At 38.1% G+C, this 12,982-nt stretch overlaps 1 protein-coding gene across 2 annotated transcripts in view; it reads right to left on the reverse strand.

Annotated features, from left to right (window-relative positions):
* COL4A1 (collagen type IV alpha 1 chain) overlaps window positions 1–12,982 on the reverse strand; it is a 174,252-nt gene that overhangs the window by 39,970 nt on the left and 121,300 nt on the right. For both annotated transcript variants that reach the window (XM_070732374.1, XM_070732375.1), the window contains 3 exons: window positions 10,338–10,505; window positions 8,595–8,684; window positions 1,625–1,777 (listed from right to left, as the gene is read on the reverse strand). In XM_070732374.1, the coding sequence (XP_070588475.1) occupies window positions 1,625–1,777; window positions 8,595–8,684; window positions 10,338–10,505 (411 nt within the window). The remainder of the gene's footprint in view (window positions 1–1,624; window positions 1,778–8,594; window positions 8,685–10,337; window positions 10,506–12,982) is intronic.

The raw sequence follows: 12,982 nt of genomic DNA on the forward strand, positions 1-12,982 counted from the left end.
TATATAGTGGGATCATAATCTCCCTCTTCCTGCTTGTTATACCTCTATCTATGCAGCCAAGCATCCTACTTGCTTTCTCTACCGCCTGACTGCACTGTTCACCCATTTTGAGACTGTCAGAAATCACTACCCCTAAATCCTTTTCTTCTGAAGTATTTGCTAACACAGAACTGCCAATACAATACTCAGATTGAGGATTCCTTTTCCCCAAGTGCATTATTTTACATTTGGAAACATTAAACTGCAGTTTCCATTGCTTTGACCATTTATCTAGTAAAGCTAAATCATTTACCATATTACAGACACCTCCAGGAATATCAACCCTATTGCACACTTAGGTTATGACCTATAAAGCCCTTCATGGCACCAGACCAGAATATCTCCGGGACCGCCTTCTGCCGCACGAATCCCAGCGACCAATTAGGTCCCACAGAGTTGGCCTTCTCTGGGTCCCGTCAACTAAACAATGTTGTTTGGTGGGACCCAGGGGAAGAGCTTTCTCTGTGGCGGCCCCGACCCTTTGGAACCAACTCCCCCCAGATATCAGAGTTGCCCCCACCCTCCTAGCCTTTCGTAAGCTCCTTAAAACCCACCTCTGTCATCAGGCATGGGGAGAATTGATACTTTCCCTCTCCCTAGGCTTATAAAATTTATGCATGGTATGCTAGTATGTATGATTGGTTTCTAAATTGGGGTTTTCAATTAACTTAAATATTAGATTTGTTTACATTGTATTATTATTGCTGTGAGCCGCCCCGAGTCTGCGGAGAGGGGTGGCATACAAATCTGATAAATAAATAAATAAACAAATAAACAAACAAACAAACAAACAAACAAACAAATATTAAGCAGTACATTTTAGGGTGCATACAGATTTCTCCTTCAATACTTATATGTTCCAAAGAGCAATGCACAGCACACCTCTCCATTTCGTTTGAGACGAAATTGTTTCATTTTTATAATATTTCTTTAGTCCTGAAGGAAGAGGGAAATTTGCTATTTGTCTCATTCAGATTTTTGGGAAAGTGTCTGAAACAGCTCCTCCTTTTGACTAAAGCAGAGCAAACCTCTTTGATAACAAGAGTGGATGATCTGCCTTTTCAGACAATCCCCAATGAGTTAATTGGGAAATTACACTGAAAAAATTACAATCTGGAAAGCTATTTTTAGTCTTCCTGATACTCCATCTCAGCAAAAGAATTGCTTTTACATCTAAAAAGGAAGAAACTAACCATGGAGGAGCCTCATTAAATAGATTTGTCAATCTAATATTTGATTTTTAAGCTTAAATGTTGCCCTCCAGCATCCTAAGAAGTAGCATTTCAAGGACAGGGGTTGGATGTTGGTCTGTCCAATGTGGCCACTATGAGATCCTCCATCACTTTGGAAGATATATTTGTTTCCTTTGTTGAGCAAGGGGGAGATTGGCATCCTGTTACCTGTCTGCACTATCCCTGTCAATAATATTTTCTTACTTATAAGTTCCAAATGGTGTTTAAAGCAAATATCTAGTAGAAATTAAGTACATGATTATTTGGCATGCCAAAATTATTATTGTCTAGGCTTAAAGCAGAAGATCAAAATACCACAGAAACAGTGACATATATTATTTGATTTGACAGACCTTTATCTCCTTGCGCTCCCTTTTGGCCTTTCAGGTTTTCCATGTCAACATGATCTATTGATCCTGGCTCCCCCGGGAGTCCAGTTTCACCCTTTTCACCTTTAAAACCTGGATCACCTCTTTGTCCTGTCACTCCAGGAAAACCTAGGCCACCTGCGCAGAACAAAATCCAGAGAATATTATAAAGGCTCTTTAGCCTTAGCAGTAAGAATGGCATTTTCAAACCTCCAATAATAAAGTATTTAAAAGGCGACCAGCAATAATTGCTAAACATCCATTATAAGACAATGACAACAACAGTTCAGCAACAGTGACAATCAATGACCAAATAATATTGACCGGACTTGGTGGACAATGCTTTAATATGATGATCATTCAATTTTATGCTCCAACTACTGATGCAGAAATAGAGTAGATCGGTGGCTTTTGTGATCAAGTTCAATTTGAAATTGACAGAACATCCAAGAATATGCAAGAAAAATGTGCCAAAATAGGAAACATAAAAGAGAAAAATGGTCCCCAACCTTTGTGACTTGGCAGCCTGGTGGCGGGGGAAGAGGGAAACCAGGTTGCATGAATGACAGGCCAGCACACCCGGACACAGCTGAGTGGCAGGCTGAAGCGGGCACATGCATGAGTGCAGAACTTGACTTGCGCAAATGGGAAGATCTGAAGGATCAGGTTAGGAAACAGATAATCATGGAGGAAATCTAGGGGTTGTTAAAAGTTGGCAATAACTTCATGGTTTGTAACTAATCAGTCAGCCAGTCAGTCAATCAATCAATCAATCACAGAGCAACAGAAATGTCCATGGAAGAAATTAATGTATTAAGAAAGACTTTGGAGTTTAGTTTCATTTTTACATTGTTAATCAGCCACTTAAAAAAAAATCTAACACAAAACAATTATCTAAATGTGCAAATATCTTGGAATTATATTTTCCTGAAACTACACATTTTATACCTGATTTAATTTTTCTTCTACTCAGTTGTCTCTGATTTCCAGAGACTGCCTGAACAAGTCTCTGCAATTTTCTTGGCAATATTTTTGGAAGTGGTTTACCATTGCTTCCTCCCTAGGGCTTACAGAAAGTGGACCAAAGTCATCCACCTGGCTTTGAGCCTAAGGCAGGACTGGAATTTACAGTCTCTAGTTTCTGGCATGATGCCTTAAACACTGCGCCAAAGAGGCTTTCATTTTTAATTTGCATCATAAAACAGATTTAACATTTGTGGTAATTCTGGTGGCTGAACAGCTCCTACAGAATTCCTATCAGTACAAGCCTAACTTTTAGAATCTTAATTCTTTCATAGTAAGACTTATCTGCTCTTTAAATGGGTAAATCATCAACAGTTAGGAGCTTGTTTCTTACATTTCTCTCAGGTTTATTGTCAAGAGTCCATGTAATTTCTCTCTCTGGTATGTTTCTTCATCTGAATCCTATTTTATTTTAACAATAGCATACATAGCGATTTTCAGTGGTCTATTTGTACATTGTCATTTAGCCTCATATTACTTAATTCTTGCTACAGTCATGAACAATAGACATGAAATACATATACAGACACTCAGATAAATGGAAAGCAAGGACAGCAACATACAGCTGTTTAAAAAAATCCTAAATCTAATATTTAATAATGCTTCATTACGACCATCCAAGAATTACATTACACACAAAAAAGCTTATCAAAAATAACTGCACACAGATAGCATTTAATTCCAATATGAATATTACATTCTCTCTCCCTCTCCTGTCCCCCCTCTCTCTCACACACAATATATATCGTTCAATTAAATGTTGAAAAGGCTGTAAACAGAAGGGTGCATTTCTATGTGATATACTATGTAAGACTTAGAATGTAAGATTTAAAACTGAACAAAAAGTAGAATGCTTTCCTGAATTGGGGTTATTACATATATTTAAAGGAGAGAATGCTAAGCTAACATTATGTTATTATAATCATCATTACTTACTATATAATTACTTCTATCCATTAAACATATAATATGCCATTAGCATATAGCAGGATAGAATTAAAAAAAATTACACACAGAGGGCCAAATTGCAACTTTATCAGATCTGGAATAATTATACAATATATCTTACCATATTTTTCGGAGTATAAGACACACCTTTTTTCCTCCCTAAAAGAGGCTGATAATTTGGGTGCGTCTTATACTCTGGATGTAGCTTTTTTCCCAACTCTAACTAGCTGCTAATGATGTTCCCAGCTCTTACCCGCTTGCAAGCTCTTTCATTGTTACTCTCTGCAAAGAATGTTTTCCAAGCCCTAAGTCTTTGCAGGTTTTGTTCTCATTGCTCTACTTGCTCCAAATGTTTCTTTCTAGCTGCTAATGATGTTTCCAGCTCTTACTGGCTTGCAAGCTCTTTCATTGTTACTCTCTCTGAGTAAAGATTTTTTAAAGCCCTAACCAGGGGATCAAATAATATGATGAAGCTGAGTAGACTAAGTTCGCTAGCCAGATTAATACCTGGTAAGCAGATTCTTTCCCCTATTTTCTTCCCCCAAAACTAAGGTGCCCCTTATACTCTGGTGCGTCTTATACTCTGAAAAATACGGTATATACATACTGGTAATGTAATGTAATGTAATGTAATGTAATGTAATGTAATGTAATGTAATGTAATGTAATGTAATGTAATGTAATAATATATTCAATACAATACAATATTACATTACTTTCCAATAGAAAGAAGTTCCCAGAGGATCTATCCCAGCATGAGTCTGAAAGCTTGGAAGACTAAACTTCTGGTACTGGTCACTGACCTGTTTGGATCCTGCAACTTTTACACTTTCACATTTTCTAAATGAAACACTTTATTTTTTAAATTATTATATTTTTTTTATTTAAAATGAAACAGACATATAAAAACAAACAAACATAAAAGACAAATACACATGTCCGGGATGGAGTTCTTATGTTTCTAAATGATGTATGGTTTTTTAGTAATCCTACTTTCTTTCAACTGAGTTTCTCATTTTTCAATTTCAAATTGACCTCATCATATAGAAGTATACAAATAATTCCCACAATAAAATTTCTATTAGTATTCATCTTCTTATAGTGAATAAAATACTTCCTATGTTCATACATTCTAGTCTAAATTCTTGAAAGAACCTAGGAAAGAGCCCAGAAGTATCCTATTTTTCTGTTCAAAGGATTTTTTTTTACCTGTACAGTATCTATAACCATCACTTGTATTCTAGCTTGAAATAGCTTTATCAGCCCACCAGGTGGCAATATAATATTAATTTTGTCCTCCAGTTTCTGGAAAAAGCTATTGTTTCATTGCTTAAAAGAGGGGTTGTTAGTTCTTCAAACACTGTATAAAACTTTCAAACACTTTTGGATCTATAATTATTTTAGAGTTAAAAGAGATCTTCAAACAACAAATCTAAAAACGTACCCGCAAAGTAAGATTTTATCCCAATAGAGAACATACTGTTTAAAGATGTTAAGAAATAAAATAAAATAAAAAAACTGACCTATGAGACAGTTCAAAGGTTCTTTGAAAAATGGGGAGAAAAGCTTATAACTAAAGTGACAGCAATAATTTCTATACCTGCCAGCTTATTTGTTGAAATAGATTTAAATAAAAGAACTCACAATAAAAGATGTAGAAAATAAGAAGTGTTGTGGAAACATTGAGAAATGAAGAAACGGGATTAAAAGCCAGAGATGATTGTTAATATGATGAAGAGAAGAAAAATAACATGGATAAGGAATTACTATTGAATTTACAAAAGAGCTTTGATTAAATTTTTAAATGAGAAAAAGAACATGTGAATGCAGATTCAATCCAATTTAGCAATTTGATAAAGGGCAGGCGGGGGAGGAAAGACTATCAAGCCAATCAATGTTAAAGTAAGAACTATTTTCATAAAATTCTGCTAATGCTTTATGGACTTTTTGTTGATACCTGGCCTGAAATGATAACAATGTTTGAACTGCCATGCTTTTCCTTTTCTATCCTTTTCTTTTTTTATTCCTTTCTTCCTTCTCTGCAGTTTGTATTTTTTTCTTTTCTGCTCTTTTATATCTTAGATTAATTCATATTATTTCCTAGTACAGTATTGTACAATTCTTCAATAATAAGTGTTTTAAAAAGAGAGAAGAAGAACAGATACAGTATAATTCAGACTGAAGCACAAAAAAGTTTCTCGCAGTAAAAATCTTCTGCTATTAGACTGGCATATCTTGCAAACAGCTTTTAAATTACCATGTTTTTCTCTACAGATAATTATAAGCAGAACTGTATTTAGTCTGAAGCATAGTTAATTTATACAATATCTATATATTTTGTCATGACATGACCAGTGTTCCCTCTAATTTTTTGGGGGGGTGGGCGGAAAAGTATAGTGTCTGAGCGGCAGTCCCTTTGGGACTGGGCGGCACAGAAATATTAAATAAATAAATAAACAAACAAACAAATAAAAAACCCACCCTGTTTTGCCTCAGAGAATTTCAAAATAAAATACTGTACTGTGTGTCTATAACAGTGAGCTCATAATAGGGCAACTCTATCAATATCAAAATGCCACTTAAATAGTTGAGCTAGTTTCAAACTAGATTTTGATTTTCTTTCTCTCTTCCTTACTCCCATTCTTTTTCTTTCTCTTTTCCTTCCTCTCTTTTTTCTATCTGTTTCTCTCTCTTCCTCTCTTCCTCTCTCTCTCCTTCCCTCTCACTCTTTCCCTCTCGGCTTTTGGGCAGGTTTGAAAAACTCTGAGTTGATGATGATTTTTAAGTGAGCGATTGCTCACTGCTCAGCTTAGAGGGAACTATGGACATGACAACAATCACCTTCCTTCTTAGATTTTTCTGTTAAACATGAACTGAATCAGAAGCCCGGGGCTGAATGCTAAACATTACTTCTTTCTTTCATATAATTAACTCAAACACAATTGCTTCCTAGAGTTCTGTCAAGAAAATTTAGTGTTTATAGAAAATGCTTTCTTCTAAAACTATGATTTTATGGATCGGAAATTGACTATATACTTAGGGAGATCCAACCACCAATCAGCTGCTCATGCTAAATCAGGCTGTGCTGAAGCTGACCAGGCTGTTTGCTGTAAGGAGGCAAACTACTGAGAGGCAGAGACAGATTTTTTTTCTTGTTTTCTTCCCCAAAAGCTAGGTGAGTCTTATAGTTCAGAGCATCTTATATTCTGAAAAATATGGGTAGTTAATAAATTACATAGATAATGTATTAAATCACTAGATAGGGAGAAAGCCATAGATGCCAAAGAACTGGAAAATATAAATTTATCAGAAGTGTGCAAAGAATGCTCAAATTAGTAAAATAATTTTATTAATGTGATGTGCAAGATTTTGCTGTTCAAAATCTTGCCATAACTCAAGTATAAATTGCAGGCTAACTCTACCAACTGCCCGGAGTTTCATCCGGACCGGCTCAGGTTTGACTCAGCCTTCCATCCTTCTGCGGTCAGGAAAATGAGGACCCAGATCATTGGAGGCAATAGGCTGACCCTTTAAACTGCTTAGAGAGAGCTGTAAAGCATCATAGAGCAGTATATAAGTCCAAGTGCCATTGCTATAGTACATGAAGTAAAGCAGATCATTCATTTGAAGCGGTAATAGTGAGTTGATACTAAATATTTTAGAAAATAATGCAAAGTCAAGAGATATTGATCCCAAAGTTTGGACAAATCAAGGACAAATGAAAATGAAGCTTAATGAAGACAAAGTAGGCAGATACTAACACTGATGGCACTGTTTGTGTATAGAGAACTCAAAGAAGAAGCTAGTGTGAAAACCATCCAGGGAAAATGATGCATTGGGACACAAAGTCAGAAGTGACCGAATAACTGAACCAGCACCTTGCTCCCTAAGAAGGCTAACTGATTGATTAATTAATTAATCTTAATCAAGTTCTTCTACTCTTTTAGTTATACCCAAAACAGCTCCATCTATCCACAAATCAATCCAGCCCATTCATTCCTTTTTCACATATTTGTTGGTGATTTGATTCTTATTTATTTCCTCTTTAGCATCATCTCAACATTCAACATTTAAATTGATCACTCCACTTATTTTTAGTCCACAATAATTTTATTACCATATATACGTATTAAGTAATTCATTTTCACTACATTTACTTCATTTTCATGCATCTTCTGACATACCTAACTTGCTTCCATATTACAGAAGGCAGGAGCACATTCCAGCGCACATGTACTTTGCTTCCCATCATCATATTTTACGAAGGGACAGAAATTCATCTATTGCTCTAGTTTTCACCATTCATGTTTAGCCTGCAATCACTCATTACGTTCCCCCTCTCAAACAAAACTACTTTCCTCTTAAATATGACAGTTTTCCAATGCATGACCTCTGGGTATCATGTCTATATTGTTGCTGCAGAACATTCAATTCTCAGCCTAACAAATTTGTAGTCACAAATGGATCTAAGGGTAAATCACAGAGCCTTGCTTACTCATCTCTCATTGCTGAACCTTTCGTTCATTACTTATCTGTTTATTATTTGCCTTGCTTCCATCAGGCATCATGCTTACAGCATTATGGGGTGCACAGAAGAGCCTGAACATCTGTGGAGATCCTCAGTCACACAGGTCATAAAGCTGCTTCCCCCCCCCCCCAAAAGGCAGTTGGACTGGTTTTTCCTTGAGGAAGATGATGTTCTGCTTCTCCTTCAAGAAGCTTCTACATGAAAGCCCATCATCAGCTTCTTGGATGAGAAGCAAAATGTTTTCTTTTTCTTCTTTTTTCAAGGAAAAAACAGTGCATTTGCCTTTTGAAAAATGCACCATTGAGACAAGGAACTCTTACTAGGAGCACAAATGTTAGGAGGCATCTTGGCATTCTCTTTGGGCTTTTATTTCTAATTGTTATATTTTTAAAACAATTCTTAGAAGCAGATTGCCAAAATCTAATTTTCATTTGGACAAACATTGGTCACTCTTACCTTTTTCACCTGGAGCTCCAGGAGATCCTGTAGGACCAGGGAGGCCTTGACTTCCAGGGGTACCCATAATTCCCATTTCTCCTTTCAGTCCTAAAATCAAATCGTATTAATTGTCTATGTTATTGATATGTTTATATAATATCTCTCTATTTCTATTTTCATGGTAAATTCAATTAACTTATGTCATTGACTATGTCATTGACTACATGGCACTTTTCTAATTGACTATGTCATTGACTACATGGCACTTTTCTAATCCACATATTTATATCAAAGTGTGGCATTTTATCCTTAAGTAAATTTGAAAAGTTCCTATTCTCTCTAAAGGAAAAAAAATAAGAAAGATAGAGTACCAAATTAATACTGATAAATACAATTTCACTATAGTAAAGATATATAATTCTGATAAACATTAATCACTATAAAAACCTACAATGGCTTAGGACAAGGTTATTTGAGGGACCATCTTTTCCTGGTCACATCTACACAACCCACCAGAGCAGGAAGGCAGGGAATGCTATGAATCCCCTCTCCTTAGGAGATCCATCTAGCACTATAATGATGAACCTATGGCATGTGTGCCAAAGGTGGCACATGGAGCCATATTGGAGAGCACGCAAGGCGTTGTCCTCTGTCAGCTCCAGGGGATTTTTGGTACAGCCATGCATGCGGAGAGCGATGCATAGGCAGCAACAACTGAGAGATTATTATAAAAAAAAATGAGGCCACCTGTGGTTGGGTGGGGCTGTGGTAATTAGTGAGGCTGCTATAAATAGCAGCCTGTGGGTTTGGCCATTGTGGAGGATTATCTGATAATTGTGTTTCATGACTGCTTTACTGACTTTGACCTTTTGTGTGCTGATTTCCCCCCGCTTTGAAACTAAACCAGAGCAAAGTGTGTTTCACTTTGTGAAAGAAGGACTGTGAATTGCCTCACAGCTGCAAGCTAAGTATCACAGAACTGATAAGGGACTTGTACAAATTACCAGTTTGTTTGGAGACGAGTGCTCTTTGCTATACCAAAAGAGGGCTTAGGTTAAGTGAATTTTCATTATAAAGAACATTGTTTTGAATTTTCAAATGTGTGTGTGTCTGAAATTTGTACCTGTGAATTTTTGGGAGGAGACTATCAGAGAGTCTGACAGAACAGTCCATAAGTTAATTTTTGTTTGCCAGCACTGATCTAGCGGGACCAAGAAGAAGGGCCTTCTCCACAGTGGCTCCATCCCCTAGATTGTTGTCCTTCTTTGACACTCCTTCACAAGGCCCTGAAGACCTGCTTTTGCCAACAAACCTGGCGTTCCCAGCGCAGAGATGGAGCTGATCAAATGCCTCATTTGATCACTGTCACCAGTGTGGGTGTGAGGATGGGAACAGGAGTTATTTTGTTTTATTGTTTTTATATTGGGTTTTTATCGTTGTAAGCTGCCCAGAGTCACTGAGAGTGAGTTGGGCCATATAACTTTCCTTAAATAAATAAAAAGAAAGCTGAAGAAAGATCATAACCACAGTGATGGTTTCACTTAGTGACTGCCAAGTTGCCAGTCCTCAGTTTTGTCACTACACAAGAACTGCCTGTGTTCTTGTTTAGTGAAAAAGGAGAGAAGTGAAATTAAAATGGAATCACACATTAGTGCCTTTTTTTTTTTTGCTTTAAGATTTTGTTCATTTTCTCTGTGTACTGGAACATAGTACATAAAAAGTTATACTAGATCGAATAATTAATTGCAAAGAATTACTCACCTGGAACACCTGGATGTCCTTTTTGTCCCTCTAAGCCAGGTAACCCTGGCAAGCCTGGCACACCTGGCAGACCTTGTGTTCCTGGGACCCCCTTGTCTCCTTTAAGTCCTGGCATATCTTGCCCAGGGATACCTGGGAGGCCGCTCTCACCTTTGATTCCTGGTGGTCCTGCAGGAATCAAAAAAAGGTTTGGAAACAAGATATTTGACACAGAAAATAGTATATTTACTATTAAGCCCAAATAGCTCAGGGCCAGACTATTTACAGGACTGCCTCTTCCCTTATACCTCGCTGCAGCCACTAAGGTTCAGAGTTGGCCTTATCCAGGTCCCGTCCGTCAAACAATGTTGGTTGGCGGGGCCTAAAGGGGAAGAGCCTTCTTTGTGGCAACTCCGACACTTTGGAATCAACTGCCCCTGGAGATCGGCACTATCTCCACCCTACCGATCTTCCAGAAAGCCATTAAGACCTGGCTTTTCCGGCAGGCCTGGAATTAAGGTTGACTGCAAGTATGAATGCTTTAGTAGGGTATTATTGTTTTTATTGTATTGCTGATTTTATTGTTATAATTTTACTGTTGTTGTATTTATGATGATTGTTAACTGCTCTGAGTCCTTTTTGGAGTGAGGGACAAATAATTACAATAAAAAACCAAACAAACAAATAATTGTGACGGGAAAAATGTGTTTTTAGGTGGGCATCTGTAAACCTTGCGACACTATCACACATTGAAGTAAACAGCTGAGTCAATTATCACACCTTCAGGAATAAATGGAAAGGCAGACAGACAGAAAAGAATAGCCCAGTCCTATGCTGAAAGGAAGGAACCTTGTAGGAAATACATTATCCATTTGAAAAATAATGACTCTGAGGGGGGGTTTTAAAGGCAAAATTAATAGTACTGACCATAGATAAAGTATCTAAAGTCCATGCTGAGCCAAACAACTGATAAAGATTTCTAACAAATCTTTATCAGATAAAATGAGTGGGAAAATGGGGGTAAAAGTGCTTGTGACGGAAAGGGAAAAATAGTGCTTACGTTATATATTAGAAAATCTATCGGTGGTTTCTAAATCACCTTCCAAACCTAAATTAGGATTTTTCTTCAAATAAGGAAGTGTTAATAGATTGTATTAAAGTATCTTCCAGTGCTTTTGTGACGCTAATACTCCCCCCCCCACACACAAACACATCTGGAAAATAAAATCCAGTTATTAAATTCCAAACTACCTATATCTTTTATAGATTCCTTGATAGGTGAAAATTAAAAATCAATATGTATTGCATGTATTAATATGAACTTACTAAGTTATAATAACTGTGCTTGAGATAATTTAAAGACATACAGAATGGGGATAAGGAAAGGAGCTTATCAACCATACCCACAGATACAGCCTGAGCAGAATCTAGTGGATTCCTTCACACCCACACAACTGAAAATCTGCCTCTGAGAAACACTGATGATGGAATGTCTCCACTGAAACCAAAGCTCTGAGAACAGCCCTTTATTTTTGTTCTTCCAGATACTCACAAAGGATGTTTGTTATATTTGAAATATAATGGAACAAGGATTAGCATCTGCACAGGAAATAGTGTCTATTTTGAATAGGGCTCTAAGTTACTGTTTTACTAATTTCCAAAATAAAAGTGCAATTAACTATTTGGGCAATGACCCAGCAATTAATATGTGCACAATTCCCCATCCACTAAAACCTCTTGAAAATTTATTCAGAGCTGCCAGTATCTGTGTTGTCCTGCACACACATAGCCGTGGTTTAGTGAGCTTATTAATATTCCCCAGCAATTCCCTTCACAAACCCCCCCAAACTGTCCCAATTAAATCTGGCCATGAACAAACTAATGCTAGTCTACAGAGCACTTGAAGGTTTCTCAATCAAAAGTAAATCCACCAGGCAAACCTAAATCCACAACACAAGAGAGCTCACAAGTAGTGTTGGGCGAACCGAACTTGCATAGTTCGGGTCCGTGCCAAATTTTGCGATGTTCAGCATACCGACCCCGACCCAAACTTTTTCAGAAGTCCGTGTTCAGGTTCGGCGTTCGCTCGAACACCGCAGTGGACGGGAGGTGGAGGTGGGGAGGGCTCTGACTCAGCAAAGCTGGCTGAGAAACTCTGGGAGTTGAAGTCCACAAAGTCTTAAAGTGGCCAAGGTTGGACTAAATAAATAAGGAAGTTAAGGCCATGACACTGCCTTGCTCATCCTGCAACTTAGAGCAATACTGATTGGCTGCCGAGCAGGAAACAAAACCAAAGTCTACACCAATTGCCTGTTGCGCCCATTGCCCAGGGCAGCCTTAGCTCACCCTGGCACTCTTTGGAAAGGGGAGGGGGGGTGGCGGGCGGAGGGGAATGCCCCCCACTCTCCCAGCCTCTGTGCCGTCGCCCGGCTGTCATCTTCTGAGAAGAGGAGGAGGAACTGGGCGCTGGTGGCGGCGGAAGAAGGCGAACGCGGGGGAGCTGTCAGCCGGTCGAGAGGTGGGAGATGGGAGGAGGAGGAGGAGGCGCGTCTCCAGCTTTGGGTCCTGTCCCCAGCGAGGAGCAATAGAGGAAGGCACGCAGCAGGTGAGAAAAGGAGGGGAGGAGACAATGCCCGTCGCCTGCCAGCCTTCCTTCCCTGTGTGGT

This window comes from Erythrolamprus reginae, chromosome 1, assembly GCF_031021105.1.
Source record: "Erythrolamprus reginae isolate rEryReg1 chromosome 1, rEryReg1.hap1, whole genome shotgun sequence".
Taxonomy (NCBI): domain Eukaryota; kingdom Metazoa; phylum Chordata; class Lepidosauria; order Squamata; family Dipsadidae; genus Erythrolamprus; species Erythrolamprus reginae.